This window comes from Gamsiella multidivaricata (genome assembly GCF_025024155.1).
Source record: "Gamsiella multidivaricata strain RSA 2152 chromosome Unknown BC939scaffold_23, whole genome shotgun sequence".
NCBI lineage: Eukaryota > Fungi > Mortierellomycota > Mortierellomycetes > Mortierellales > Mortierellaceae > Gamsiella > Gamsiella multidivaricata.
Window position 1 is genome coordinate 183,324 of NW_026251731.1, and position 25,731 is coordinate 209,054.

General features: G+C 47.5%; 9 protein-coding genes across 9 annotated transcripts; 6 read left to right on the plus strand and 3 right to left on the minus strand.

The window, feature by feature from the left end:
* Nucleotides 1-1,737: 1,737 nt before the first annotated feature.
* On the plus strand, nt 1,738-2,094 carry BC939DRAFT_475972 (uncharacterized protein; the record flags this gene model as incomplete). Its single annotated transcript, XM_051558552.1, has 1 exon — nt 1,738-2,094. One exon carries the CDS (start codon nt 1,738-1,740, stop codon nt 2,092-2,094), a length of 357 nt encoding a protein of 118 aa, XP_051413527.1.
* A 1,511-nt stretch (nt 2,095-3,605) lies between these two features.
* BC939DRAFT_447555 (ubiquitin-conjugating enzyme/RWD-like protein) lies at nt 3,606-5,627 on the plus strand. Its single transcript, XM_051555103.1, has 5 exons — nt 3,606-3,814; nt 3,932-4,008; nt 4,096-4,227; nt 4,326-4,516; nt 4,647-5,627. The coding sequence occupies exons 1-5, from the start codon at nt 3,766-3,768 to the stop codon at nt 5,314-5,316; spliced, it is 1,119 nt and encodes a 372-aa protein (XP_051413528.1). The 5' UTR covers nt 3,606-3,765; the 3' UTR covers nt 5,317-5,627.
* BC939DRAFT_447557 (uncharacterized protein) lies at nt 5,628-8,461 on the minus strand. Its single transcript, XM_051555104.1, has 3 exons — nt 7,896-8,461; nt 6,978-7,196; nt 5,628-6,860 (listed from the first exon to the last, which is right to left on the minus strand). Exons 1-3 carry the CDS (start codon nt 8,223-8,225, stop codon nt 5,754-5,756), a joined length of 1,656 nt encoding a protein of 551 aa, XP_051413529.1. The 5' UTR covers nt 8,226-8,461; the 3' UTR covers nt 5,628-5,753.
* A 465-nt stretch (nt 8,462-8,926) lies between these two features.
* On the minus strand, nt 8,927-10,198 carry BC939DRAFT_447559 (uncharacterized protein). Its single transcript, XM_051555105.1, has 4 exons — nt 9,921-10,198; nt 9,731-9,826; nt 9,223-9,276; nt 8,927-9,100 (listed from the first exon to the last, which is right to left on the minus strand). The coding sequence occupies exons 1-4, from the start codon at nt 10,116-10,118 to the stop codon at nt 9,077-9,079; spliced, it is 372 nt and encodes a 123-aa protein (XP_051413530.1). The 5' UTR covers nt 10,119-10,198; the 3' UTR covers nt 8,927-9,076.
* Nucleotide 10,199: 1 nt separating this feature from the next.
* Nucleotides 10,200-12,250, plus strand: BC939DRAFT_447560 (terpenoid cyclases/protein prenyltransferase alpha-alpha toroid). Its single transcript, XM_051555106.1, has 5 exons — nt 10,200-10,417; nt 10,556-10,706; nt 10,865-10,981; nt 11,081-11,535; nt 11,656-12,250. Exons 1-5 carry the CDS (start codon nt 10,322-10,324, stop codon nt 11,830-11,832), a joined length of 996 nt encoding a protein of 331 aa, XP_051413531.1. The 5' UTR covers nt 10,200-10,321; the 3' UTR covers nt 11,833-12,250.
* A 1-nt stretch (nt 12,251) lies between these two features.
* Nucleotides 12,252-14,639, plus strand: BC939DRAFT_447563 (uncharacterized protein). Its single transcript, XM_051555107.1, has 6 exons — nt 12,252-12,706; nt 12,871-12,913; nt 13,027-13,149; nt 13,297-13,787; nt 13,913-14,072; nt 14,344-14,639. Exons 1-6 carry the CDS (start codon nt 12,374-12,376, stop codon nt 14,601-14,603), a joined length of 1,410 nt encoding a protein of 469 aa, XP_051413532.1. The 5' UTR covers nt 12,252-12,373; the 3' UTR covers nt 14,604-14,639.
* Nucleotides 14,640-14,820: 181 nt separating this feature from the next.
* Nucleotides 14,821-16,516, minus strand: BC939DRAFT_475977 (uncharacterized protein; the record flags this gene model as incomplete). The annotated part of the gene is made up of 5 exons (XM_051558553.1): nt 14,821-14,890; nt 14,992-15,077; nt 15,190-15,625; nt 15,714-16,213; nt 16,328-16,516. 5 exons carry the CDS (start codon nt 16,514-16,516, stop codon nt 14,821-14,823), a joined length of 1,281 nt encoding a protein of 426 aa, XP_051413533.1.
* A 474-nt stretch (nt 16,517-16,990) lies between these two features.
* Nucleotides 16,991-18,052, plus strand: BC939DRAFT_447570 (uncharacterized protein). Its single transcript, XM_051555108.1, has 2 exons — nt 16,991-17,240; nt 17,334-18,052. Exons 1-2 carry the CDS (start codon nt 17,045-17,047, stop codon nt 17,858-17,860), a joined length of 723 nt encoding a protein of 240 aa, XP_051413534.1. The 5' UTR covers nt 16,991-17,044; the 3' UTR covers nt 17,861-18,052.
* Nucleotides 18,053-18,842: 790 nt separating this feature from the next.
* BC939DRAFT_447572 (uncharacterized protein) lies at nt 18,843-19,484 on the plus strand. Its single transcript, XM_051555109.1, has 2 exons — nt 18,843-19,295; nt 19,393-19,484. The coding sequence occupies exon 1, from the start codon at nt 18,851-18,853 to the stop codon at nt 19,079-19,081; it is 231 nt and encodes a 76-aa protein (XP_051413535.1). The 5' UTR covers nt 18,843-18,850; the 3' UTR covers nt 19,082-19,295; nt 19,393-19,484.
* Nucleotides 19,485-25,731: the final 6,247 nt, after the last annotated feature.

Below are 25,731 nucleotides of genomic sequence, written 5' to 3' on the forward strand. Positions count from 1 at the left end.
TCCGTATTCAGTAGTAAGCGGCATTACTCGCTATGGCAATACCGGCGATATGTTCCCTCGCTTGAACAATCGCTCCTAACAAACGCGAGCGCATAAAAAAACGTTGTGCAATTACAATTTACAACTCCACCTATTCGCATGCATTGCCAACTGAATTTACTTGTGGGGCTTCGTCGTGTTTGTACAGCACCTTGTAAAACTGCCTCAATGTTTCTCAGTATTGCTGCGTCTACATCTCGTGGACAATGTGTGTCGGGAATAGCGCTGTTCATCACTCGAATTGGCATGAAGGCATATTCATGGCTAGTGTCTCCAAGGCCACGAATTAGAAGGAGCTGAGGTCTCTTGTCACCGAATACCTCGGCACCAATAAGGGCCCCAATGCCACTGAGAAGGCTCAGCAGAGGTTTGAGGCGCTGAAACGGGAGGGCTTTAGCCCTATCAGGATCAAAGGCGACATTGCGACCTTGGAGTTCGCGCTCCACGCACACGGCGTAGAAGATGACACCTCTATTTGCCGTAACATTCTGGATTGAGCTAAAGGCCGAGTACCGAGTACCGAGATGATTTCCCGAGCCTGTGAGAATTATCCAGGGAGGTGATAGATCGTTTGGGGGCGAAAAAATCAGACATAGTCATGCCAGTCTTAACGGTTCCTCTGAATGGAACTCCAGCAGCAAGTACGAGGACACCAACGCGCTCGGAGGTCGCCATCGCCAAGAGCACTCGAGAACTCGAGTTGGAGAGAGCTCTCGTAGTCAATGAGAGGGAACTGGCGGAAGCGAGGGCTTCGGGGGGCTACTCCGAATGCGACTTCGAGTTTCGGGACATCTACTGTGAGGATCCAGACCATGTCAAGAAAAAGCGCGCCATGCTAACCAAGGACAGGACTGAAGGGTTCGTTATCGTGAAGGAGAGCGGATACGTCGCCTATGCAAATGGGCCAGGGGATGTCCCACCTGCGCCTTTCTGAAAAGGGGGAATGCGGCCGGCGGTCCTCGGACAGTGGAAACGAAAGGAGGCCCGGGCCGAGGAAGCACAGACGCGATTGGTCAGTGGCGTGGAGAAAGGTGAAGAGGAAGCGACCATCCCGCAAACGCTGATGATACACATTGAGGCGCATGGGTCAGTCGGCCAATGTTTCAAGGCGGCCCCTAGGCGAGGACTAAAGGATGGAGGAAGGACCAACCGCCATCATAAACGCTAGGGTTTGAAATAGGGGTCAAGGACAGGACGAGACCGGCGGCATGGCGGTTCTGAAGATGGACAAGACTTACACACGGCATCCTCAAAGGGAGGCGCGTCGCTTTGTGCTGTGACATAGGTTCTGAAATCAACCTTATTTCGCGCATGGTCTGTGCGGATTTGGGCTTAGTAGTTCAACCGATGCAATCCATCAAGATCAACGGTATTGGAGGGGGCCTACTGAGTGTGGGTGAATGATACAATGTCGTCGTCAAGCTCGGAGAGCCCGAGGCTGTGGCCCAATTTATCGTGGTAGGGCCATTGAAGGGAGGGCCTTTGTTGGGTATGCCCTTCTTGAACGGCGTAGACGTCAAGTGACCAGTGCTGACGAGGCAGAGAAGTGGATGCTCCTTATCAAGGGAGGTCACCGAGTGAAATTTTCACTCGTCAACAAGGGAGCCGAAAGGACAGGAAAAACGGTTGTGCGGAGGATGGATGTTGAGGAGCCTAATGGAGTTGAGGGTCTCGAAGACGGAGAAAAGGGCGGTCGCAATGGTAACCTTGCTGGAAGTGGCGCGCTTACCGGAAGAAGTCAACGTCCGAACGGCCAAGTACAAACCAGTAGACAAGAAGGTTAGGTCCGTAGCAGCACCGGTTCTTCCAGAGCTCCAGTTACCTAGCAAGCAAGCTATACTTTCGATGAAGCAGCGTTTGACAGATGAGCGATTGGCTCAGCTGCACGTGGACGATGGATCCATGACGGAGGAGTATTTCAAGAAAAAACTCAAAGAACTGGATGGAGCCTTTGTGTCCGACAACAGCGAGATGGGGTCGTTGAAGGAAGCAATCGGGCTGCCCATTCGAATCCCCACAGTCCAACATGCCCCTTGGAATCAGGTTCAATCCTGACATCAATGTGTAGTTCAGATGCTTAAACAGAATTATTGAGCAGTCTATTCCATTTGTATCCTCCGAGTTCTGGAATTTCTGCGGGCATGCGGATTGAATAGATGGGTGCTGAGAATTCTGCTTCTCTCTCGTATATTTAACTTTCAGCTGCATCGTTGTGCTGTATTCTTGTATTCGTTATAGTCTCCAACCCCGACCTTGGGGATGTTGTTTTTTTGCCGTTGAACTGGTTTGAGCATTTGCTGCTTGTTTGGAGTCGAAGTGCTAAAACCATATTGCTGGCTACCGTGATGTTTCTCTGGAAGGATATGGTGTCAGTATGTAAGAGCTGGACTATGTGGTTCCATGCTTTTGACGCGTCGCCCTGTGCTCTTTTATGCTGAACTGCGCACATAATTCTTTGAGGGGCACTCTTGATATGCATGTCAAAGTGAGGAACCAACTTGTCGATATAGGATCAAGATTGAAGGCCGTCTTCTTGGAAGAAGTCTTCCTATTGTCTACTGCCAGGAAACGGCAGTAGAGAATAGCCTTGCGTCTTGAAAAAAAAAAAAAAAAAAAAAAAAAAAAAAAAACTAGCAGGCGCATCTTTGTTTGATTGCAGCGGTACCATAAATACGAGTATATTCTTCTGATGAGTACATATATAAGGCGCTCTTTTGATCTTGTCGATGGTAGGCGCTGTTTTGTCCGCTTGGCTCTTTGTACTTTTTTGAAGGCGGTATATTTTTTCTTTCCCATAGATGATCTGCCAGTTCCAACTGCACTATGGTTTGTACTATACGCGCCCTGGCCCCTCTGAGGTCTGCGCTGCGGGCCTAGCAACATATCTTTCTTTGGGTCCTTCCTAGGTCGGGAAGGCGTTTGATCTTCGCTTATGACTTTGATCTTAGTAGAAAGGTGGACTTTACACTGCCGTATTGATGCTTTAGTCACAGAGCAGTATATGAAGAAATATGAATCGTGTTGAATAACAACCTTATCGGATCCTTGAAATTTTGCACTAGATATTTTCGAATGAGCGATGTAACTATCCGAATGAAATAAATTCTAAAAGCGACGTTTATCATCTTGAGCCATTTCAGCCGCGGGAAGTGCCATAGTAGGTGCAGAGTATAGGGGGATCAGATCTGAGAAAAAAAAGGACAAGACCAGTCCGAGAGACAGACCTGTGTGCCTTTACGACGTCTTTATTAATGAAATGAGCTCAAGGAGACCCGTGGGCTCTTGGATGAAAACGCGGTGATAGATCAATGGATGATCTCCGTTGCAGCAGGAAATATAAAACTACTCCGCCCAGCATTTTGATAGAATTGAGGGAGAGGGGATACCTTCCAGGGCCGACCAAAGCATCATTAAAGGTGGCGAAGGTGGCATCTGCCCTTGATCTCTGGATAGCTGCGGGTCCTCCTTCTATTCTATAACCTTGGGAGCGATAGATTGCTGCCATCGAGTCGTGGCGAATCGTGACTGGGTGCAATAGAAAAAAGGGCTGGCTCTCTCTCTCTTCGCCCAAAAGAGCTCATTTTACCCCACCCCAGCTCAGCTTCACTCGCCTCGCCTCGCCTCGCCGCAGCCCATCCGCCTGAACAGGACAACGACAGTTCCCCTTTGCATTCAAACCCATTCTCCATCTCATCTCATCCCATCCCAGCGACGCAAGAAGCAACGATGGCGTCGCTCGCGGGCATCCCTGCCCAGTACAACAAAAAGAGCTCAGGTATTGTGGGACTCATCAACAAGACACTAAGAAAAGCCAATACCAATGGCGAATGCAGACACATCCACTAACAGCACGTTTCCCGTCTTCTTCCCCTTGCGCTTGTGCTGTTGCTAGCGGTGAAGAGAATCATGCAAGAGGCTCGAGAGCTCGTTCGCGAGCCCTCGACTGACTTTGCCGCCAATCCGCTTGATGTACGTTATCATTTGATGCATTTTTTTCACCCCACAATATACTTGTCAATCATCTGCTTAACAAAACTCTCTCAACGCTTCTCATAGACGGATATCTTTGAGTGGCATTTTACAATCCGTGGACCTGAAGAAACGGACTTTGAGGGCGGGTTGTATCATGGCCGGATCCTCCTCCCCAACAACTACCCCTTTGCGCCGCCCAGCCTGATGTTCCTCACCGTAGGCCTACCTCCCTTTTGCTCAACCAATTCACCCGCTTTATGCCATTAGTGCTTGCATCAGGCATCCAACACTTTGTACTTTCTCAATTCGATTAGCCCAACGGACGATTCGAATTGCACAAGAAGGTGTGTCTGAGCATTACAGGGTATCATCCAGAGTATTGGCAGCCCGCATGGGGAATCCGTACAGTTCTGGTCGCCGTCATGGGATTCTTGCCTACGCAGTCCAAAGGCGCCATCGGAGGACTCGATACCTCTGTCGAGGCTAGAAAAGCTCTTGCTATCAAGTACGTAACGAGTTATCTACTAAAAGTTCTACTTGAGAAAATTACTCTTTATTTTGTGTAATCGGCGTCATGTACCTCACTACTAAATGTTCTGTGCCCCTCCACCACGCCGCTGATTGTTGCCAATTAGATCGAGAACGTGGGCGTGTCCAACGTGTCGTTTGGAAAATGTAGCGATCTTGCCGGATGTCGCACCGGAGGATGTAGTCAAAGCGTCATTAAAGGCGGGCGAGATGCCGCCAGAGTTCTCGTTTGGGTATGAGGCCGATAAGAAGAAGCAACGGCAAGTGGAGGAGGAACAGAGACAGAGTAGAGCTGCGGGGGACAATAGCAGTAATGATGCAGGCAGCCGCATGGAGCAGGAGAAGCGGGCGGAAAAGGACCAAGCATCGTCATCTACATCATCTTCGGCAGCATCAACACCGATGCCGTCTATTACGACCACTGAGACAAGGCAGGGCGTACACACAACCAACGGCACCGGCCCAGCATCTTCGAACGTTGAGAGCCCTGCTACTAGCCAACTTCATGACCCTTCGTCGACACCGGACCCTGCAGCTGCTGTATCAACTACTCCTCTGGATCCTCCGAGGACATCGGGCACCGCATCCCCGACAGGTCTGCGTGCTCGGGCAGCCGTTCATTCACCTCAATCTCAGCCCCAGGCTCAAACGCAAATGCAGGCACAGATGCAGACGGTAATCCGGCGTGCACAGTCTGGGATTCCAATGTGGCTCGATGCGCTTATCTTGGGGTTCGGAGGTCTCCTCGTCTTCATGGTCATCCGCCGTTTTATGTGATTAGACCATCGCCTTCTCTCATCAATGTATATAGACAACGATATAGTCCAGGCAAAAGTCGATATGGGTAGACCAAAAACCAAAAGGGAGGCATAGATTTCTAAAAAAAAAAGTGGTGGCATTCAGCGTGCTCAAAACTATGGGATTCTATACGATGGATTTGATTATCGTAGAACACGAACATGGAAAGCGAAGAACTCTTTGGATTTATTTGATCGCAGAACAAGAACGCAAAGAGCGATGATAGCGCAAACTCTTTTTTTTATTGCAAAACTGTTCTGGGAGAGAGGATGTCGCGATTAAACTTACTTGTGCTCTTGTTTTCCTTTTTCTTATTGCTATGTTGGTTGCTGCTATCTTTGTTATCGTGGGAACTCAAATTATCGTGCTTGGATAGGGTATTCTTGCTATTTCTTACGTACGCGGATCTCGTGTCCTTAACGGGGACCGCCAATGGTGAAGCTGGTTCTGTAATTGGGATGGATCCGTCTCGCCGATGGCGGGGGTGAAGCGGGTGATAAGGGCGCATTAACGGACCGTGGGGAAGTCGAAGTCGAAGTCGTTGCCTTGACCTCCAATGCAGCAGCAGCAGCAGCATCAGCAGTCTTCTTGGCCTGCTCCAGTTCCTCTTGCTCGTTTAAGGCTTCTTGCTCCTGGATCTTTTTCTCCAGTTCATCGACTGAGGGGTTGTGAGAGGCAGTGTCGATCTTCAACTCGTGGAGCTGCTGTTCGTTGCGCTCCAATTCCGCTGCAATCGCTGAGGGTTCCAGCGTGTAGGTTCCTGGTACCTCCTGTTCCTGCTCTTGTTCCTCATTGACGGGGATAACCTCAGCAGCCTTTGTCTTGTCCTGCTCCTCCGCCGGGACACCAAAGATATTATGACTAGTCTTCTTGTACGGCCTGGCGGGTGTGGGTTGTGCCATAGGCTGTTGCTGCGAAAAGATCGTCGATGTCAGAGCTGGATGCCCCTTGGGTTTCACGTAATCGGCCCTCCATCCCGCACCACGCTCTTCCTCTGCAGGTGGAGACTGCAATGCCTGATCCTGTCTAGGTGGTCGAGAGGTCGTTGGCTGTGGAGAAGGCGTCTTTGAGAAAATGCTAGATGTAAGGGCGGGGTGACCCTTGGGCTTGACATAATCGGCTCTCCAACCGGCTCCACGCTCCTCTTCCTCATGCTGAGGTGGTGAAGTGGGCCGGCTCATAGCAGCAGGGGCAGGCTGCGAAGGAGGTGGGGACTGTGTTCCCTTGAGGTGACTGAACACTGTCGAAGTCAATGCTGGGTGACCCTTCTTGCCTGGAGACGTAGGAGACGCGGCTCCGTTCCTAGCAGGGAGGGATTCGTCCGAAGACGAGGGGCTCATTGGTAGAGAAGTGTGAGTGTTTCTGTGGCTCTGGTCTTCCTCATCTGCGTTGCGTCCAGGCAGAGGTGCGTTCCTGAGATGACTGAACACGGTCGAAGTCAGGGCTGGGTGACCCTTCTTCTGGTCCGCGGTGTTTGACCTCTGTGGTGGAGAGGTTGGTGGCGAGCTAAAGATCTTTGAGATCTATCATTGTTTACACCACACAAGATGAGTTATTTGGGATCATTCAGTTCCTGCACTAGCGAGTCCTTTTGTTGATTTTTTTTCCAGTTTTTTTTTTTTTCCTACTCGTGTACTTACATTGGACTGAGGACGAGAACCAGCGGTGGCGGTAGTTGCGTTACCAAAAGGATTGAGTCTGAACCTGGTCGGGTCCCGAAGTGCATCGATCTGGGCCTCAGCGACGATGGGCCAGGAGTGGCGCGAGCCGATCAACTTGACCATCTTGAGCACACTGGCATTGTCCCAGAGGTAGCGGACGCTTGCGATGCGGTCGTCTGCAAACGACGCACAGATCACCTATCCAGGATCGAATTGAACATGAGCCATCGCGTGTTAGTATCGGTTATCTTTTTGCCTCAACAAACAACAAGAAGGGCAGGGTTCATTATGGCTGGCTCACCACACCAGACTAATTCGTTCTTTTTTTTTTTTTTTTTTTTTTTTTGGTCTGGGGAACCCTGGGCGATTGTATAGGATTGGTCGTTGTAAAAAAGACAAATGAATAATAATAATAACCACGACACGAGTATTTATTTATCCCAATAAAACTCAACACGCTCTCATAGGTGTATGCCCCCCTACCTTCACTTCCTTCCCATAGAAACGCAGCATTTCATTATTTGCTCTCGTATTGATTACATGATGGGATTAAACGTCGGTTCGCTCTTTTTGTTCTTTCGCATGCAAGTCGTCTGCGTCCATCTCATATGCTCCGCCTGCACAACTGCGCGCATGATTATACCTCAATTTCTCAATTATGCTCTCTCTTTTCTGTGGAGGGAGGGGAAGGAGTATGAATAATATGACATGATGCAGGCCATAATGCATGCTCCGACACATGCAGCTTAACCCTCTTTCTCTGCATGTAGAAATGAACCGACCGTAAAATAAGGGCGGCAAAAAAAAAAAAAAAAAAAAAAAAAGACATTGCCCATTGCCCATTCCCTTTCTTCTTTCAATCAATTGAAAGGAAATTAGAAGCAAGGAAAGACTCACCAAAGGAAACGTAATAGTCAGGTCCTCGAGATGATGGGGTTCAATGCCTGGGAGGAGCCATCCACCAGTACCGGTGACAAACTTGACCGTGACCTCGACCTCATCGACGGCGGAAGATTCGCCCACCGTTCGGTGGATGACCTTTTCTTCGACAGCAAGCCTTTTCGGGTGAGAGTAGCCGCCGCTCCTGTAGAACTCGCGGATGTGTTTCTCGGTGGCAGCACCGGCTCCCGTTGGCAGGAAGATGATATGGCTGTCGGCGTGGAACAGATCCTCGGTCGAGGGGTCAGCGCGGAAGGCGTCCCATAGGATTGCAGAGGGGGAGGACATTGTTGTAGCTGTTGTCGTCAAAAGATTGGATGAGAAAGTGAGAGAGAGTGGGGTGAAAGAGAGGGTGGGTAAAGGAACAAGAGAGTGTGGTAATAGAGAGGGGAGAAAGAAACAAAAGCCAGTGGGCGTGCAGGGGTTAGGCACGGCTTTAATATAGGGGGCAGGGGCAGGGGCAGGGGCAAGGATAAGGAATTTGAGCGGGAAAAAAGGGACAAAGAGAAGAAAAAAGAGAGAAGATGAAGGAGAGAGAAGGCACCTTGACCTTAGTCCTGTCCTTGCTTGGTTATTCATTTGCTTGTTGCTTCTCCCACTATACACATACAAAATGAACCCGCCCCTAATAATGCAGAAAAGTGCTCTCAAATAAACACTTTACTATTTGATGAAGTGAAAGTAATGACAAAAAGTGAAAGTAGTTTTGTTGTTGACATGCTGTTGTGCGTGAGAGGGAACGGGGTACATGCAGACAATGCGGACAGACACACGCGTGGTGAGGGCTAGGTTGAAGCTGTAGAAACAACAACAACAATGATCATGCATGCATTTCTGCCTGTCTTGATCCGATCTAATTGAAGAGGCTGTGGGGAGGAATGGTCCCTGCTCCTTCGTAGTCCATGACCCATAAACGTATTAGGAATCTTGGCACCCAAACCTCTGGTGTCAATTTCGCTCTCAATTGCACCTGAGCCAGAAAGTCGCTGTTTGGTCGTCGTGGTTGTAATTTTATTGAAGGTGTTTTTGTACGTTGTTACATGATCCTATCGACCCCTTGTTCTCTCTTCCTGCTTGTAAAAAGAAAAGAGTATATCCTGCGTCCTAACTGTCGTTCCTTTCCCATGAACACCTCGACTCTATGCGCGGGATGGAGGTGAGACCTAGTAGTACGAAAAAAAAAAAAAAAAAAAAAAAAAAAAAACGCAGGTAATCGTTTGTTTTAGAGATCAATTGCTCCACAACAAAGAATATTGTTCTCAAGAAGTTGCTTCCACACGCTTACCAGGATGACACCATCGCCACGAACAAATAACATCTCACAATTTCTCTTGACAATCTACAGAAGTGTATTCAGAATGAAAGTAGTGAGTTGAATTAGCCTTGTGAAGACAAACGACGATCCATCGTGTGTCCGACTGTTCCTGCTTTTGTCTTGACATATTGAATGTCAATTGACTGTTATGGTGATCCTTTCCCCTAGTGCTGTAGTAAATAGTGCTCCATCGAACCTCCATATAGGTTTTCTCAATTGAGTTCTGTTGTTCCCAAGGAGTGCTATCGTGACACCATTCTAGGAAGAGATCTGCGTTGTTCAATTGATATTTCAAGTCCTGCTATTCTGAATACCCCTGTACCATTGTCCATGTTGCTCAGTTAGTCTACCAGGTCCTGAATACCCTGAACATCCCGCAGCGTTGTCTGTGCTGTTCAATTGACTTTCAGGGTCCTGATGATCCTGACCGTCTCGCGGTATTGCCCATGTTGCTCAATTGACATTAAAAGTTGCTTACTCTGATAACCTCCTCCATAGTTTCCTCATTCACATCCACCACGGTGATCGTTTCCTCGACATCGCCAAGCACCATATTCAAATGACCGTCATATGCCTAGTCATCGTTCAAGGAAGACAATATTTATGGTGTAAGTCTAGAGTTATGGTCAGGTTCAGTTGGCTAGTTGTGATCGTGTTTTTTCCCTTACATGCAACTTTCCACGCAGTTCACGGTCTCCGCGCAGCTTGACATAGATGCGTTCGTCTAATGAGAGACGGACGAGATCAAGAGGCTCCTCGATGCCGGCGCTTTCCAGTGGTGCGTGGTCGTCCATCGTTTTATGAAGGTAGATGTTTGAGGTTAGTGGAGTTTGGTTAAGACCCTGGGGTATGGGTAAGAACCTCATTGAGTATGATAGGGTAATTGACAAGCCACGTCCACGCCTTTTGCGCACGTCCTACCGCTCGCGGCGTCGTCTTCGCCTCCACTTTTCTACCTTCTTACTGATTCCTTTTTCTTTCGCCCACTGCACCACCTTATCTATTATATATCGAGTCGAGCAATATATCCATTTTCAGCTACCTTGTCTCCACATTACACACAGCAACGATGTCTGCCGTCAATGACCCCTCCGCAACAGTCGATGAATCGTTGCCTGAACTGCTCATTGACCACCACGTCAAATACATCCAGGCACTTGACACCGTACGTCCCTTTTGACCTTGTCTGCTACTTTCTTCTTTTTTTGGTGGCGCTATCAATTGGATACCATAACAGAATGACCAAGTTCACGAGAATTGATTATCTGAATACATATTATCCACTGCAATCGCTTCTTTACAGAAAAAAGACGACCTTGAGTATTGGCTGACAGAGCACCTCCGCGTTAACGGCCTTTATTGGGGTACAACGGCCCTTCACATCCTCGGCCATTCTGACGCATTGGATCAGGATCAAATTGTCGACTATCTTGTCAAGTGTCAGCATGATAATGGTATGTAAATCCATCGCCATTTCTGCAGCAACAACTCTTGCCACGAAACCATAGGACGATAAGCATGGATATGACGTAATGGCTGTCTTACGCTGGATCCTATCGAGGAGGAAAGATAACGAGGTCTGATACCATTGCTTTTTTCCTCAACCGTTTAGGCGGATTCGGTGGTCATATCGATCATGACCCACATATCCTGTCAACCCTGAGCGCGGTTCAAGTCCTGATCACCTATGACCGCCTAGATGCTATTAACGTGGACAAAGTCGTCGATTGTATGTCAACTACACTGGATCGGCGCGTTTTTTCGTCGATTTTGTTAGCGAAGGAAACAGACACTCATCTTAACACCTTATCTTTCGTGCACGCAATAGATGTTGTATCTCTGCAAAACAAGGACGGATCATTCAGTGGCGACTCATGGGGTGAGACTGACACACGCTTCATCTTCTGTGCGATCAACTGCCTCAGTCTGCTCAAGCGATTGGACGACAAACGCCTGAACCTGCAGAACACAATCGACTACATTGTACGCTGTCGTAACTTTGATGGCGGTTTCGGCAACTCACCCGGTGGAGAAAGCCATGCGGCCCAGGTGTACGTATGCGTGGGGACATTGACGATCTTGAACGCATTGCACCATGTTGATACGGAGTTGCTGGGATGGTGGCTCAGTGAGAGACAGCTTAAGAATGGCGGACTGAATGGCAGACCCGAGAAGCAGGAGGACGTATGCTACTCGTGGTGGGTGCTGAGCAGTCTTAGCATGTTGAAGCGAACGCATTGGATCGATGCACCCAAGCTAACCAAGTTTATCCTTGAAGCACAGGTAACCATCAAATGGCGACAATTTTTTTTTTTTTTTTGTGTGAAGAGAATCGATTAGACATTAGGTTCTTTTCTTTTAACGATTGGTCAATTGCATTTGTTTATAATCCATTCTTGCTAGGATACGGAGACAGGCGGTATTGCAGATCGACCAGGCAACATGCCGGATGTGTTCCACACGAACTTTGGCATCTGTGGTCTTTCATTGCTGGGATACCCTGGACTGGTTACAGTGGATCCGGTCTATTGCATGCCTCGTCATGTTATTCAGAGAATCGGCCTCTCGGACAAGCACTGAAGCGGTGGTGATATCGACAGCCCGTTCTTCATGGTCAGGCATTGCGCAGTGTTGCACAATCCATGTATATACAACAGCTGGCAGCAGCGTTTTCTTTCCGCAACAGCAAACAATAAATATGCCCTTGCAAAAAGATACAGATGGAACAAGCAAAAGAGCGAGTTTAGGTTCGGGTTCGTTCATGCTCATGTCCGTGTTCATGTTCATACTCGGATTTAGGTTCAATTCGAGCGAGCAAAGATAACAGCGCAAATGGTGTGAGTGTGTTCAAATATCGAAGAACGGGAACGCCCTTTCAGTCGCGCGTCAATATATTTTGCCCTGTGCATGGAGTAGCATATGACGCACTGTTTGTGCGAGCAGTCCACTCGGCAATATAAAAGGACATACCTGGGCCTTGACTGCACTCAAAAGCCCTTCTTTCCTGACCCTTTCCCACATTCCCACCTCAATACTTTATTCTTCTCTTTGTTGCTCTTGCCGCCTTCTCAACCCTATACCTATTAATCCCCACTCTGACCAGACGAGACCAGACTAGACCATGGCATCAACACCCACACCCGACCAGATCCCTATCGAAGAGCAGCCCGTGCTCGAGGCCCTGGTCTCTATCAAACACCGACTGACGGCGATCAAGAAGGACCGCTCGCGCTTCATAAAGACATCGACCGTCATTGGGCTCTACGAGGAGCTATCGGTCCAATTGCTCAGGCTAGAGGAAATCCGCGGCGCAGGCAACTCGACCATTTGGGGATTCAGAAATAATGTCAACAGTGTTCTGGACGATGTCTTTGTGATCCTTTCGTTGTGCTTCATGGCTATTGGAAAGACAAAGGAGAGCCCTGCGACCTATGTACAGTTGCTCACCATCAAGGTAACAAGAGAAAAAGAAGTTGGAAACCTGGAGGGAAGAAGAGGGACATGTTCCTTCGGATTTGGGGTCACAGGAACGGTCATAACCACATAAAAAAAAAAGAGAGAAGTGTTCTGACACCTTCGGGGGGATTTTTTTTTTTTTGCCTATATGCTTACGAATAGCAATGCTTAACGGGTCTTCAAGAATCAGGAATATACGCCGCCGGTATGTCGCCTTTACCTGTGTGTTATTCAGCCATGGGGATCACTCTTTGTATCCAGGAAAAGTATTTAACCGACCAATTCATTCCTCTTTTTTTTTCACACGGCTATTGATAGAGGATCTGAAGCAATATGAGGACCGATTGAAGGAGTTGGAGGCGTTTATTCGCGTGGATGAGGCCAAGGCATCGATACCCGATATCCAAACCAGGATCCTTCGACGCAAACTCGATTTCAACAGTACGTGCTTCGTTCTATCTTTCCCGCCCTCTGTTTCCAAAGTACAACAGTCCCTGGTTTTAAATGATGTGATCGACTGGTTCGCTTCTAACCTTATTACGATACCCTTCATTCATTACCCACACAATGTTCTCGTATCTGTATTAGACAACTTGCTGAAGGAGCTACAGGAGACGTGCAAATCCATCTCTCCCGAACTCTCGCCCATCCACCGACGTCTTGTTCAGCTCAAGATCGAGCTCGACACCCTCGCCTCAAAACCAACCTGGGACTCCTCGGACGTATACCACGTCCAAGAAGAACTGCGCGAGATCGAGGCCAAGCGTGTGGATGGCAAGTTTATGGACGGGGAGGGCCGAGTCGTGAGTGGACAGGCGGCCGTGATCGGGTTGTTGGAGGATTGCTATGATGACTGTCATAATTTGTTGGCGACCAAGGAGAGGGTCCCAAAGGCGCTGCAGGATATCTACCAGAGGCTTCAGGCGATCAAGGCGGATCTGGAGAGATTGGTGCTGACACAGCGTTGGACACTGAGGGAGACGGATCTGTGGCAGTATGAGATTCAGTTGAATGAGATCAGTGTGTTGAGAAAGAACGGGAAGTTTGTGGATTCGGAAGGCAATGTCGAGGAGGGCCAGGTAATAATATCTCGAGCTTGCAAAGGCATTCGTATCTTTTTTTTTTTTTGAAATTCCAAGTTCCAAAGTTCGGTGATCCTGATTGACTTGATTGTACTTTCTTCTTTTGGGAACGAAATCGATAGGCGCTGCTGAACTTCATGCTGCACAAGTGCTACCGCCTGATCTATGTGCTTTTGTCAGCGTCTGAGCCCATCGCAGAGGCATTAATGCCGATCCATAACCAGTTGCTAACCGTCCGCCGGTGCTTGCTCGAGGTCAAAAAGTGGGGCGGTGATTTTACAGGTAAAGGACAACCCAAATTTCTCTCTCTCTTTTTTTTTTTCTCTCTTGCTGGCGCGATGAAAATGGACGACAAGGAGAGCAGGGTGCATCTTCGCCCAGATAAAGACATAGGGAATTTCCTTTTCTGTCTTTGCCGGGACCGTGCGAGCTGCTCTGCTCTGCTTGTTTTCGTTTTATTTGCATCTCCGATGTTTTAACGCGCGCGGCAGACAATCCAAAAACCTGACAATCTTTACATTTTTCTTGACGGTTTCTTTTGAACTGGATTTAGTCCGCGACCTGTACCCTTACCAGATGAAGTTGGCGTCCATGGACAATATGCGCGTGGACGGCAAGTTCTTGGACAAAGACAAGGAAATACCGGAGGGCCAAGGTATTTGTAACTCGTTGTTGAGCGAATGTTACGATATCCTGTACGAGCTGAAGGATTCTGTGACGGATGAGTTATCCGATGAGGAGGATGAGGATGAGGATGAGGATGAACAGAGGGATGGACTTCGGGGATCGAAGGGTTTGGATGTGGTCGCTTAGAGAGTTATACAAAAGGCGGAAGTTTTGACTCCTGTCTTTTTTTTTTTTTTTTTTTGCCTTCTTCATATTGTATATATCAAAAAAATAAATAATTTTTATTTTATTCGTGCGATGCTACTACAGTAATGAGCAATGGTATTTGTCTTTACGACGTCTATTAAGAATAGTTTATAGGATACTGCGACGATTGCTGGCGAAATTGGTGCGATTCTCGCTCCTACTTTGCTTTTGCGCTGGCTTCACCCTTCAGGGTCAGTTTGAGCAATTGTCCGCTGGTTGTCGCAATACTATCGCACCACAGTACACAATCAATGGCCAGCGTTAGAAGCGTCGTTTCGCTTGTTATGGATCCCAAGTAAAAAAAAAAAAAAAAAAAAAAAAAAGTTACCTTTGAACACGTCCACTTCCGACAATGTCATGGATATGGAATTCATGTGGGAGGAATGATCCTCGTAAAGGCTTCGATACCACCGCCTGTCAAAGGCCAGAGCACCGGAAATAAAGAGAGGGAATAGCATCAATAACGTGCCTTCAGCTAGGGAATGGTAAAATCTGGATCATGATCCATACGTCCAAGTGCACTTACCGAGACAAGCATATCACCAAAGATCTGACGCTTTATCATTCTCAAGATCTCGAGTCGTCCTTTTAAGAAATGCGTAACAAAGAGACCGCCTTGTCTGATCGCGAATCTATAGGCCACATCATCCGAGACGTGCTGCCGACGGCCAAGGTTTGCTGTGATGGTCGTCGTTGCTGCTGCTGCTGCTCCCGGTGAAGACGATACTGCTGATCCTGAGGTAGAGGATGAGGTGGATTCCGATTTGATAGTCTTGGCTTGCTCTTGGTTCGTGGCATGGATAAGCTGGTTCAGTGCAGAATGGCCACTGGAGCTATTGCCTGTGCTGGCGCCGCTGCCGCCTGTATTTCCTCCGCGTCCTGCGGGCTGGTTCAGGTTGACGAGATGGGGGTTTGCAGGCTGGGATAAGCTGCGGTTGAGGAGGGAGTAACGAATCAGGATTCTATAATATCGAAAACAAGGTGTTTTAATAATATGAAGGGTAAACACCCTTCGAGGCAAAAAGTTTGGCTCATCGCATTTGTTCTTACGTGATATCTTGATCTGTGGCATCGATGACAGACTGGATATTGGAATGCTGTATCGAGATCTCCAGGCACTGCCCACTCATAACCAAGTCTTTGAACCTTTCAAAAATTTCGCCCGCTTGGGTCTCTTGCGCTGAGGCAGATTGTTGTATCATGTCAGTGGTCTTTTTGTTTGCAATCATTTTCGATCCCGGTATTCGTGCAATAATGGGGCCTGTTCCTGGTCCTGTTGTGCTAGGTCCCGTCGCTATCCGTTTGTGAGCAACTAAAGTTTGTAGGTCGGATGCTGTGTCAAGATTCCTCCGTTTGGCACTCGATGTTGCTGTTTCAACTCCCGAGCCACGTTGCTGCTGATGTGGAGATGTCTGCAGGTCTTTCAGGTACTGTTCTTTGGCTTGCTGAATCTGTACGACATAGTCGCTTGTCAACATGATCGCGAACTCGTCCGATCCAGTGCCGCCCAGATAGAACTTTCGGATCGTGTTGTCCTTTATCAATTGGGCCTACAGCACGATTCCATGAACAGAGACAAATAATTAGTGAAAGTGGCAGCAAACTAAGGGAGTTTTTTTAATGTCTGTCAATTGGTTTGAGCCTGCTCTTTTTTTTTTTTTTACCAGAGCGCGATCGACGGTAGTGTGGTCCTTGATGATGCTGTACAACTGATGGATCATACAGACGCGCGGAAAGGCTTTTTGTTGACGAATCTTGTGTGGGCGAAGCAAGGCCAGTAGGTAGTAGATTGCGCCATAAGTATCGGCGGGGTATTCTAGGGTATCGTTCAGATTTAAGGCAGCAGGATTCATGTTTTCTGAAGGTATCGTTACTGCTGCTGGCCGTCGTGGGGTGGCTTCTGAGGCATTTGTCAAAAATTGGTGGCGTTTTAGCTGATGGGGTGATCTTTGTGCAGGCATGGATATGAAAATGAGGCTGCTCTGTGTGCTGCTAATTGAAAACAGTGCTTGTCTTTGAGCTGAGTACTGTTTCCTGAATATCCTCCGTCTTGGCCTTCCTTGTTGTCTAGGATGGTGTTTGGTGAGTGATGGAAGTGTAGCTGCCTCATGGACTGGAGAAAGAATGTCTTTTAATAAAGTTTGTCTCCGCAGTGCAGCCGTGTATTGACCCACCAACGATAGTTGGATTGTCCATTACAAAAAAAACGCAGTGCGACACACAGACATCATGATCATAGTCCGTGCTGCTGCCTGCTTATCGCCAAAACAGTCTCATTCTTGTCTTGTCTTGAACTAAAAAAAAAAAAAAAAAGGCTAACTCCACCACCTTCTCCTCCCACTTCATTCCACTCACACTCTCGCACCTCTATCACTTCAATCATGTCCAGTGAATACATAAATCCCCATCTCCGCCACGAGCATGAGGAGGACAAGGACTCCCTCATCCTTAAGGCTGCCGCCAAGGGCGCAGGACTCGCCCTCATCACTGGCGGTCTTATCGCCATGTCCGGTGCCCGCTACTCAAAAACCTACCAGACCCTCTCCCGACCCATGAAGTACTTCTTGCTCGGCACCGGTAATTCATCTTTCCATATATCGACTTCGTCATAAACGTCGTGTCTGCATCCCAATTGCTTATGGGACCAACATCTCTCTGTTCGATCCATAGGTACTGCTGCAACCTCGATCCTCTTTGCAGACCACGCCCGCGTGCAACACGAAGACCGCCAGCTCCTGCGCCATCTCGACCATGAGGCCGCGGAAGCCAAGCGCGCCGAGATCCGAGCCCAACGTGGACTTCTTGCGGAACTCAACTATCAAGTGCGTGAGAACCGCAACATGGTAGTTGGTGTTTCCTGGCTGGGCTGCATGACCGGATCCTTGGTCTACACCTTCTCACAAAAGGGTCTGACGACGACCCAGCGCATCGTCACAGCTCGTATGTATGCTCAAGGATTCACGATTCTGACGATGATGGCGGTTGCAGCCCTTGAGTTGACGGAGCCACCGAAACCGAAACAGGAAGTCTTGACGGATCAGTGGAAGGCGATTCTGGCGAAGGATCGGCAGGGTAATTATATTGTCAAGGATCCGGCAGCAATTCCGACATCGGCAGAAGTCCATGGTGCGGGTACTGTTGATGCTCACCATGACTATGCTAATGCTACGGCTGCGAAATCATTGTCTTCATCATGATAAAAAAAAGGGAGGGCAGCAGATATTCAAGCACAGCACGGTAGCGCTATTTCGTTATCATGATATGACACCATCAAATGCGTATTTTCGCACGATCACGACTACGACCATGACCACGGCTACTTTTGCATTCGGAGTCCTTTCTTCTCGTAATAACAATAAAGCAAACTGCACAAATCTCGATATACCGCCTTTTTTTCTTTTTTTTTTTTACTCATCTCTTTGCTTTACAGTGGACATTATCAGACTATATGCAAGAAATTACCAACAAGTGAAAACGTATCATAAAGATGCTTTGAAATAAGAACAGGAGGATCTTCTCTGAAAGGGCGAGACGTCTCTCTATGCCAATGACCCAAGTAACAAAAAGCGCGTGTTGATACCAGCTACGATAAACAAACATATACTCCCCGCTTTCCTCGATGGAATTTCGGCCAGGTCGATGGTGGTGTTATGGCTGAATGTCTTCATTGTCGTTCGGTATTTATCTATTTTTTTCAAGGATGGCCGCTGCCTTATATTCTCGTGCGTGTCTCTGCTTTAGTTCTTTGGCGGCAAACGGGCAGCTTGCCACATTTGCTTCAATTGAGCCCTGATCCCTTTCGGCTATTTTTTTTTTTTTTGGCATTGTGTGTATCTGCGCCAACGTCTTGAGTGCGCGTCACGGTCGGTCTACTCGATCTGCTCGCTCTATTCGATTCTTTTTCGTTCTCCACATTAGTAACCGTTCTCGCTTCGTTGTCTTTCCGCGCAATCTTCATGTCTACTGCAGCTCCTTTTTCGCACACCTTGTTCAGCTCACTCTCTCAGCTGCGAAAGAGAGGTTGAGGGTCCTGTAATTTTGGAAGCTTTATTTTCTTGTTGTGGGGGGGAACTTTGAGATCCAATAATTATTATTTTTCAATTCGTCTCTTAAATGCCACAGCCGTCTCCAGCAAGTCTGCAAAATCGTAGGCTGAACTTACGCCATCCGGGACAGCGCCAGTGTACATGCTGTACACCACGATGCTGCCCTTTATCCATCGAGCTTCGAAGAACTCGACTTTGAATCTCGAGAAAATAATTCCATTAAACGCAGAATATCACCACAAGTTGGTCCGAGGATATGCTAAGGAGCTCTTGAATGATTTGGACGAGGGCTCTGTAAAGAGCCCTCTCCAGCTTTTCAAAGTCTTTCTTGCGAGCCCTGTAGTCCGCGTTTCGCTTTCCCTCCACAATTAGTAGATCCGGTTTATAGATATTGTGTCTGAGGATCGCGTCATGCCGCACGGTTGGGTTTCACACTCCGTGGTTCGGTTGCTTCTCCCCGACGTGGAATTGCGTACTCTCGTTCCTCTGAAAGGTGCCAAAGATCGGACAATATATATATATATATATCCTATAAGCCATCCTTCCAGATGGTTTGCACTGATATGTCGTGTCCCAATGTAAATCTCTAAGAGCCACAATAATTAATAACACCAAAACAAGTCAGCATTTTTTTCTATCGGGTATTTCCATTCAATGGGATCGTCAAGTTTGACTAGACATACATTTGATCCATGGCCATCTGTCAGGAACAGACTTAGAAGAGTAGGATATGTGTTATGGAGGAGACAGACAGTGGACAAGGTAAGGAAGAAATGTATTGCAGACTGAGGTTATATGCTATGGATTCTATGGCTCTATTTATGTGTTTCTAGGATTCTTGGTCAAGGTACTCGGATGGCTACTACGGGACGCGAGGTATATCTGCTAGGAATAGCACAAAGGTATGGATCAGGTACAATGGTTCTGGGCGGGCCGGACAATGGCAATATCAATAAAGATACTTCGTTGAACATATGTTGATCGAGGCAAGGCGGAGCATACGGTGGCAGAGGTACGCGTGCAAGCGCGTGAGCGCGTAGAAGCAGCCATAAATCAATATGAGCAATTGTGCGCGCAGCTCAACTGTCACTGCACCACACGCTATGGTGCTATCCGTGACAGTTTCTCATGCTCGTACCCTACGTACAGCCTGTGCTTGATATGACCAAATGAATGTCCTGTACCTATTCCGCCCATCGTACCATACCAAATGACGCAGCTGGGCCTTCCACCTTGGATACCCTATCTGAGTCCCACGTGGATCGATCAACCGTGCCCGCATCCCAACCTTGCTGTTTTTCCAAACCCACTGGATCCCATCAGAGCCGCAACGATTGATTTTTGTCTCGTCCGTCCATAGAACGCGTTTCCAGTCCTCCACTGTCCAGTGCTCATATCGGCGCACAAATTCCATGCGCGCTTCTTGATATGATCTTTGAGAAATCGTTGGACTTGAACGGCGTTGTCGAGTAATCTAGCGATGATGTCTCGGACCATAAGTCGCCTTCTCCATCACATCACAGTGCTGGACTCCAGTGTGAATGTACGACGGCTTCGTCAAGGGCTGTGTATATGAGATCGTCTGTGTATTTGAGGTTGTCGATGTGTTGCTTCTTGAGGGGCAAAAAAAGAAAGTAAAGAAGGAGAGTTGTGTGAGTTTTGTGGAGCCTGATCTGGATTGTCAGGAAATGTGGTCAAAGTGAATATGTTCTCTGTAAAATGTTGTGCATACACAATATCGCATCTCTTCACGGCGCGGGCTAATATTGTCGTATAGAGGGAAAGCCGCGGAAGACGGGGTGATGTCTGGTCGGATGCCGTCTAATACGCCCTGTGCGGTGAAAGTAAAGAGAATTAAAATTGTAAGCAGCGGTAGTAGTAATTGTAGAAGGCTGAAAAACGGTTCCTTGCTGAGTGTTGATGAGCGAGCTGAACATCATCGACTGGCTCAACAAGAACCTGTAAAAAAGTATATTTTAAAAAATGACAAAAAAAAAAAAAAAAAAAAAAAAAAAAAGCACTTGCCTTGACCTTGCGCGGTGTCCCTGAGCATAATTTGTCCTGGAACAACCAATATAAGGGGGGCGCTGGGTAAGAGTAACGCTTCATATTTTACAGTGTAAAACACGCGCTGGGATCAGTTACGGACGCGCCAATGGAGCAGGTTTATATTCGAGACAGGAATGAAAAGGGCGCTCACCTTTCAAGATTGGGACAATAATATGAGTAGATGATATATCTAAGAGGCGCGTCGACTCTATTTCGCATATAGACGAGATCAACTGGACGCGTGAGTACTACATGGGTTCCATACTCAAACGTCCTCACAGTGCAACGTAAGGCGCGACATACTTTTATAAAGTATAGCCGAGGTACGTGTACATGGTTTGGGCTGGAGTGGCTGATTCCTTTTGGTGAGGCTGTAGTCGAGATCAGTCCTGATCTCGCTGCGATCAGTCATGAATGAGTGGAGGTCGGTGGGGTCGAATGGAGAAGTGCGAGATGGGGTTTGGGTGCGAGGGCAAGCACTCCCTCGCCACCTACTGTGTTTGTGGCAAAAGGAGTGCTTAGTGGCAACTATAGCGGGTGAAGCAAAGGAAAGGATACTGTTGGAGTTGTTTGTTCAGGCACCATCACCAAGTCACGCTGATGCAGTTGTTCAGGCACCAAATCTTACCCCGCATCAGTTTAATGAGCGTACGTTTAGTAATCAGTGACTCGAGGGCGGTAATATTTTATGGCTTTAACAGTTCGATCGCAAGACCAATGCTCCAAAAAATAAAGTTTTCGATGTGCAACCATGCGCTCTCTGTCAGTCGTATGAATAAATATGAATAAAGTATAAAAAGCAAAAAGTGGCCCAGGAGTGTTCAGCACAGCTTCCTCAACCCAGTGTGACAACGCAGAAGATACTCCATTGTCCTATTTAGTCGCCTTCAAATTATTGGTGTGCTTCTGTGTCCCGGCTCCATGTCTTCGTCTTACTTTGTTTGCTTGATATAATATGAAAACGGACAAGCAGTAGGACGTGATAGGTAGGCGAGCCATAGAAGCCGGCGAGCCAACGTATGAAGTGCGCGTTAGGTGGGTTCTTGCTTGAATTGACAGAAAGCGTGCTAATCGAGTGGCTATCATATTCCTCTAATAAAGCTCTATGTTTTAGTACCCCAAGCGCACATGGCCCTGGCTAAGTAGTATGTTTCCTAAGTGTACTCCCTCCTCTGACCCACCTATGACAAGTGGCTATCGCCTGTCCGATCCAGCTGTGTTACAGGATAGCAAAACAGTCGCGATATAGGCGTCTGCGCTGTCGTGCGTACCTGGTGGACTGTTGGCCCCTCCTGTTCCAGTTGATTGCGCCGGGCGTAAAAATATGCCTAGGACCTCATTATCTAGACTATAGTCCTTAAAGATGTCTTGCAGATTTGAATGATGCCGTGCAATCCTTCATCTTCTATGCAGACAGACGAAATCTTGACACCATATTGCTTTCTAAATCTCTTGAGCCATCCGATATGAGCTGGCAAAGCAGCAACGGCAATTCCGAGAGTAAACTTGACATAATTCTGTAAAAGATTAACGCTTGAGCTGTGATCTTCCTGTCTGCTACCCATTTAACAAGCATTCATTCATTCATTTCATTGTATTGAGAGGACGTTCTGACATACGTTTCTTTTCTAGAGCGAGAGCATCGCGACTTTTGCCATCTAGCCATCTACAAACGCCTTGATCTTGGCCTTATTCTTTATGATGTCATGAATAGTGGGGTGTGTCGCATGTTTCACCAGAGCTCACTGTATATTTAGTCTAACAAGTGTACCTCCAGCTCACTATTATATTTAATACAAATAAATACCTAATCGGTGTGGTGTGTGGAGCCACATCTCTTTCTCACTCATTTTCTGAATCCCAAAATATCTCAGGGTGCGCCGTTCTGAAGTGTCGACTAACAGCAGAAATGGATCTAGACGGATTATGTTCACGGTACTCAATGATGTCGAGTTTGAGCTGCAATGCGAAGGCCGTCCTTGATCGCTTAGCCTTGTGTTGTCCCGCTGTTGGATTAACGGTCTCTCCGTGCGGACCTGAAGGAGGATGCTCGAAGACACTCGTTTTTGATCGCTCGCGGATGGACTAGGTGGCGTTTGTTCTCTTGTTGAATAATATAGTATACTTGCAGCCTTCAAGGATGTGGGAAATGTGCAAAAATCTACTTAGACCTCGTACATAATTTGTATTAAATATGACATTGACTTGATAGATTACCTGAATTACTTGAAGGGCTCCATCTCACTGTCGCTGGTCCTCCGTACCTTGTGGCCGCTTTTGTGTTTCTTGCTCCGCTTCTTGTTGCTGATGTGCTTTCGCCGAATTATATATTTGTAGCCAGACGTGAAAGTCCCTCTCTGATATTGTATCGATGGAAGCGTCTGTGCCCGATCAATTCGGACAAGAAAGAAGATTACCCTCGAGACTGTCTGCCACAGTGCCGAGATCATGGTCAATGGTTTGCTCACCAGAACGGTGCAATTCCATTGTTATCGATAATTGGTTTGATGTCTCTATAGTCTTCGTGGATGCAGACGTCTAGATGCGTATATTAGACCACGTCCATTGTATCGATAGAACTACATTTGATCGACTCAATTACCTTTGTCTGCGAATGGGACTGAGTTTGCACCTCCCGCCGCGTTTGCTTCCGTCGCCTGTGCAGCTTTTGGAGTATCTGCACTAACTCCCTCTGTTGATCATGTGGTTCCTGTGCCTTGTGTGACCTTTGCTGCCAAGGACTGAGCATTAAGCCTCACCAGGCTTGCTCGCTTTTGCGTAATCGATGCGGATACAACAGCGAATCGTAGCCAAAACTAGTGGCTCGAACGCCAACCTCACGAGAGCTAGTTTCCTTGCTGGAATCCCGAGATAACAACCTGGGATAAGACGAAGCCTTTGAGGATGATGAAGTCCCTGGAATAGATAGGTTTTCTGACAAAGCTTGTTTACGGAAGCCTTGGGGGACTAAATAAACATCTAGGGTTGATCGATCTAGAACCTCAATAGCCTGTATGGCAAATATACGCGGTTATCTTTACTATACAGCACCCATGATTTCACATTACTCTTAACAGAACATTCATCTCATAAGTTACCTTAATCAACCGGAAGGATTTCATTAGCAGCTTTGAGCGCTTCTCCTGCCATTGCTCCGGTAGTTTGTGTATCTGATGTTGCAGTCTTTGCTGCGTCATAAGCTCATGTATCAGCCTTTGCTTCTCTTGTCGCCATTTCTGCTGCTGCTGCCACTGTGCACGCCTTTTCAGCTCGGAATGTCTTTGAAGCCAAAACGGTGGTGAGTGCGTCAATTGTTCAGCCTGGCTCGGAATTATTACAGCTGCTTGAGTCGAGTAAAATTGTCCGACACTGCTCCCTAAGGGGTCGCTTGGCCCTGGCGACCCAGTTCGAGTACCAGTGGCACTGAGTGATCTGTCGCTTCGAACACGTCCTTGTCCTATAGTGTCTTCTTGAGATTGTATCTGTCTGTCCATCATTGTGGAACGGCAAAAAGGATATATGAGGCAAGACAGTGGATAAATGGAATTGCTTATATGTCGTGCGCAAAAAAGAAAGCACGATGTCGCGCTATGGTGCCCAAGAGCAGGAAAAAAGAACAAGAAGAGTTGTGGAATTCGTCTACCTCATAAACATATCCCCCTGGACGGCGAGGGCATGGTCGATAATAGACCTTAGGTCGGCTGAGGCTCATGCATGCAGCTTTTGCGTAAATCAACCTTGCCGTTATAAGAGCGCAATCTACGAACGTTTCCGGCACGCCCTCGTATTCCCAGTAAAGGAAAATTTTCTCGCATTTCATTGGCTCTCGTGCAAACGTACTCCATAGATTTTAGGAGTGCACGGAGGTACGCGTCTTGATGTATAGCGGCGTTTACACCCTATCAAAAGGTTTGATACATGTCATTGATGCGCCTCGCGCTCACCATTGCTCACCTTTCAGCCAGGTATGTAATTGGCGGAGGAACTCATGCATCCCTTGCTCTACTCCACACATTTCTCTTAACATTTCGCACTTTTTTCTCTCTCCTCTTCTCTCATCTCTATTTCCACCTTTTACTCGGCTCCCTAGACGGCCATTCATCGCCACGCCTATCCTATACATCGTCTTCATTCTTAAACTAACAGTATCTCCACTTACAAACATGCGCTCTGCCTTTAACTTCAACCGTGTCGTACAAGTTCAACAGCAGCTCCAGCAAAACCCTGTGGATAATCTAGCGCCGGCCGTGGCAGCGCTCAATCGGGCCCCCAATCCTGTAGTCACCCAGGACAATCAACAACAATTCCAGGCTCAATATCCAAACCAAGATCAAACCCAATATCAAGCCCAATATCAAGCCCAAGATCAAGCCCAATATCATGACCAAGGTCAAGACCAAGCTCCTATACATAATCCGATGTAGATTCTGACAAAAAGTTCCATTTGATCGGCAGATCCCTTATCCTTGGGTCAGGTTCTCCGTTACAGGCGGCCCTCGCTGCACTGTTTTATAGCTCTACATGAGATATACTCCAGTAACAGAGAGCAGAAGTCTTCGTTTTCTTGTCTTCGACCTCCTAAAGCCTAAATTTATCTCTAGTAATTTAAGTTCATGTACCTTGAAATAATTTGAGGTGGCCCGGGCACACGAGCATCGCCAAGTACCATCGTAATAAACACCAACGGCACCGTCTTTTCAAGGGTACCATCTCCATGCCACATTAGTGATATTCACAAATCTGACAGATACTGGGCTATCCTTCGGCTAGCTACACCTGTCAAAAGGCGGAGGAGTTCAGTTAGAAACTAAAACTACTTTATCTTGTTTTTTCAGGGAACCTCTTATTTTATATTCAGTCTTTGGATCGTACTTACCATAGTCTTTCTGCTTGGTGCGCTTTTACCTACAATTCCTGTCCATTGCGGACATATCGTCGTCTCGCACGGCGATAGCCATTTTTTCAAAGTGTGT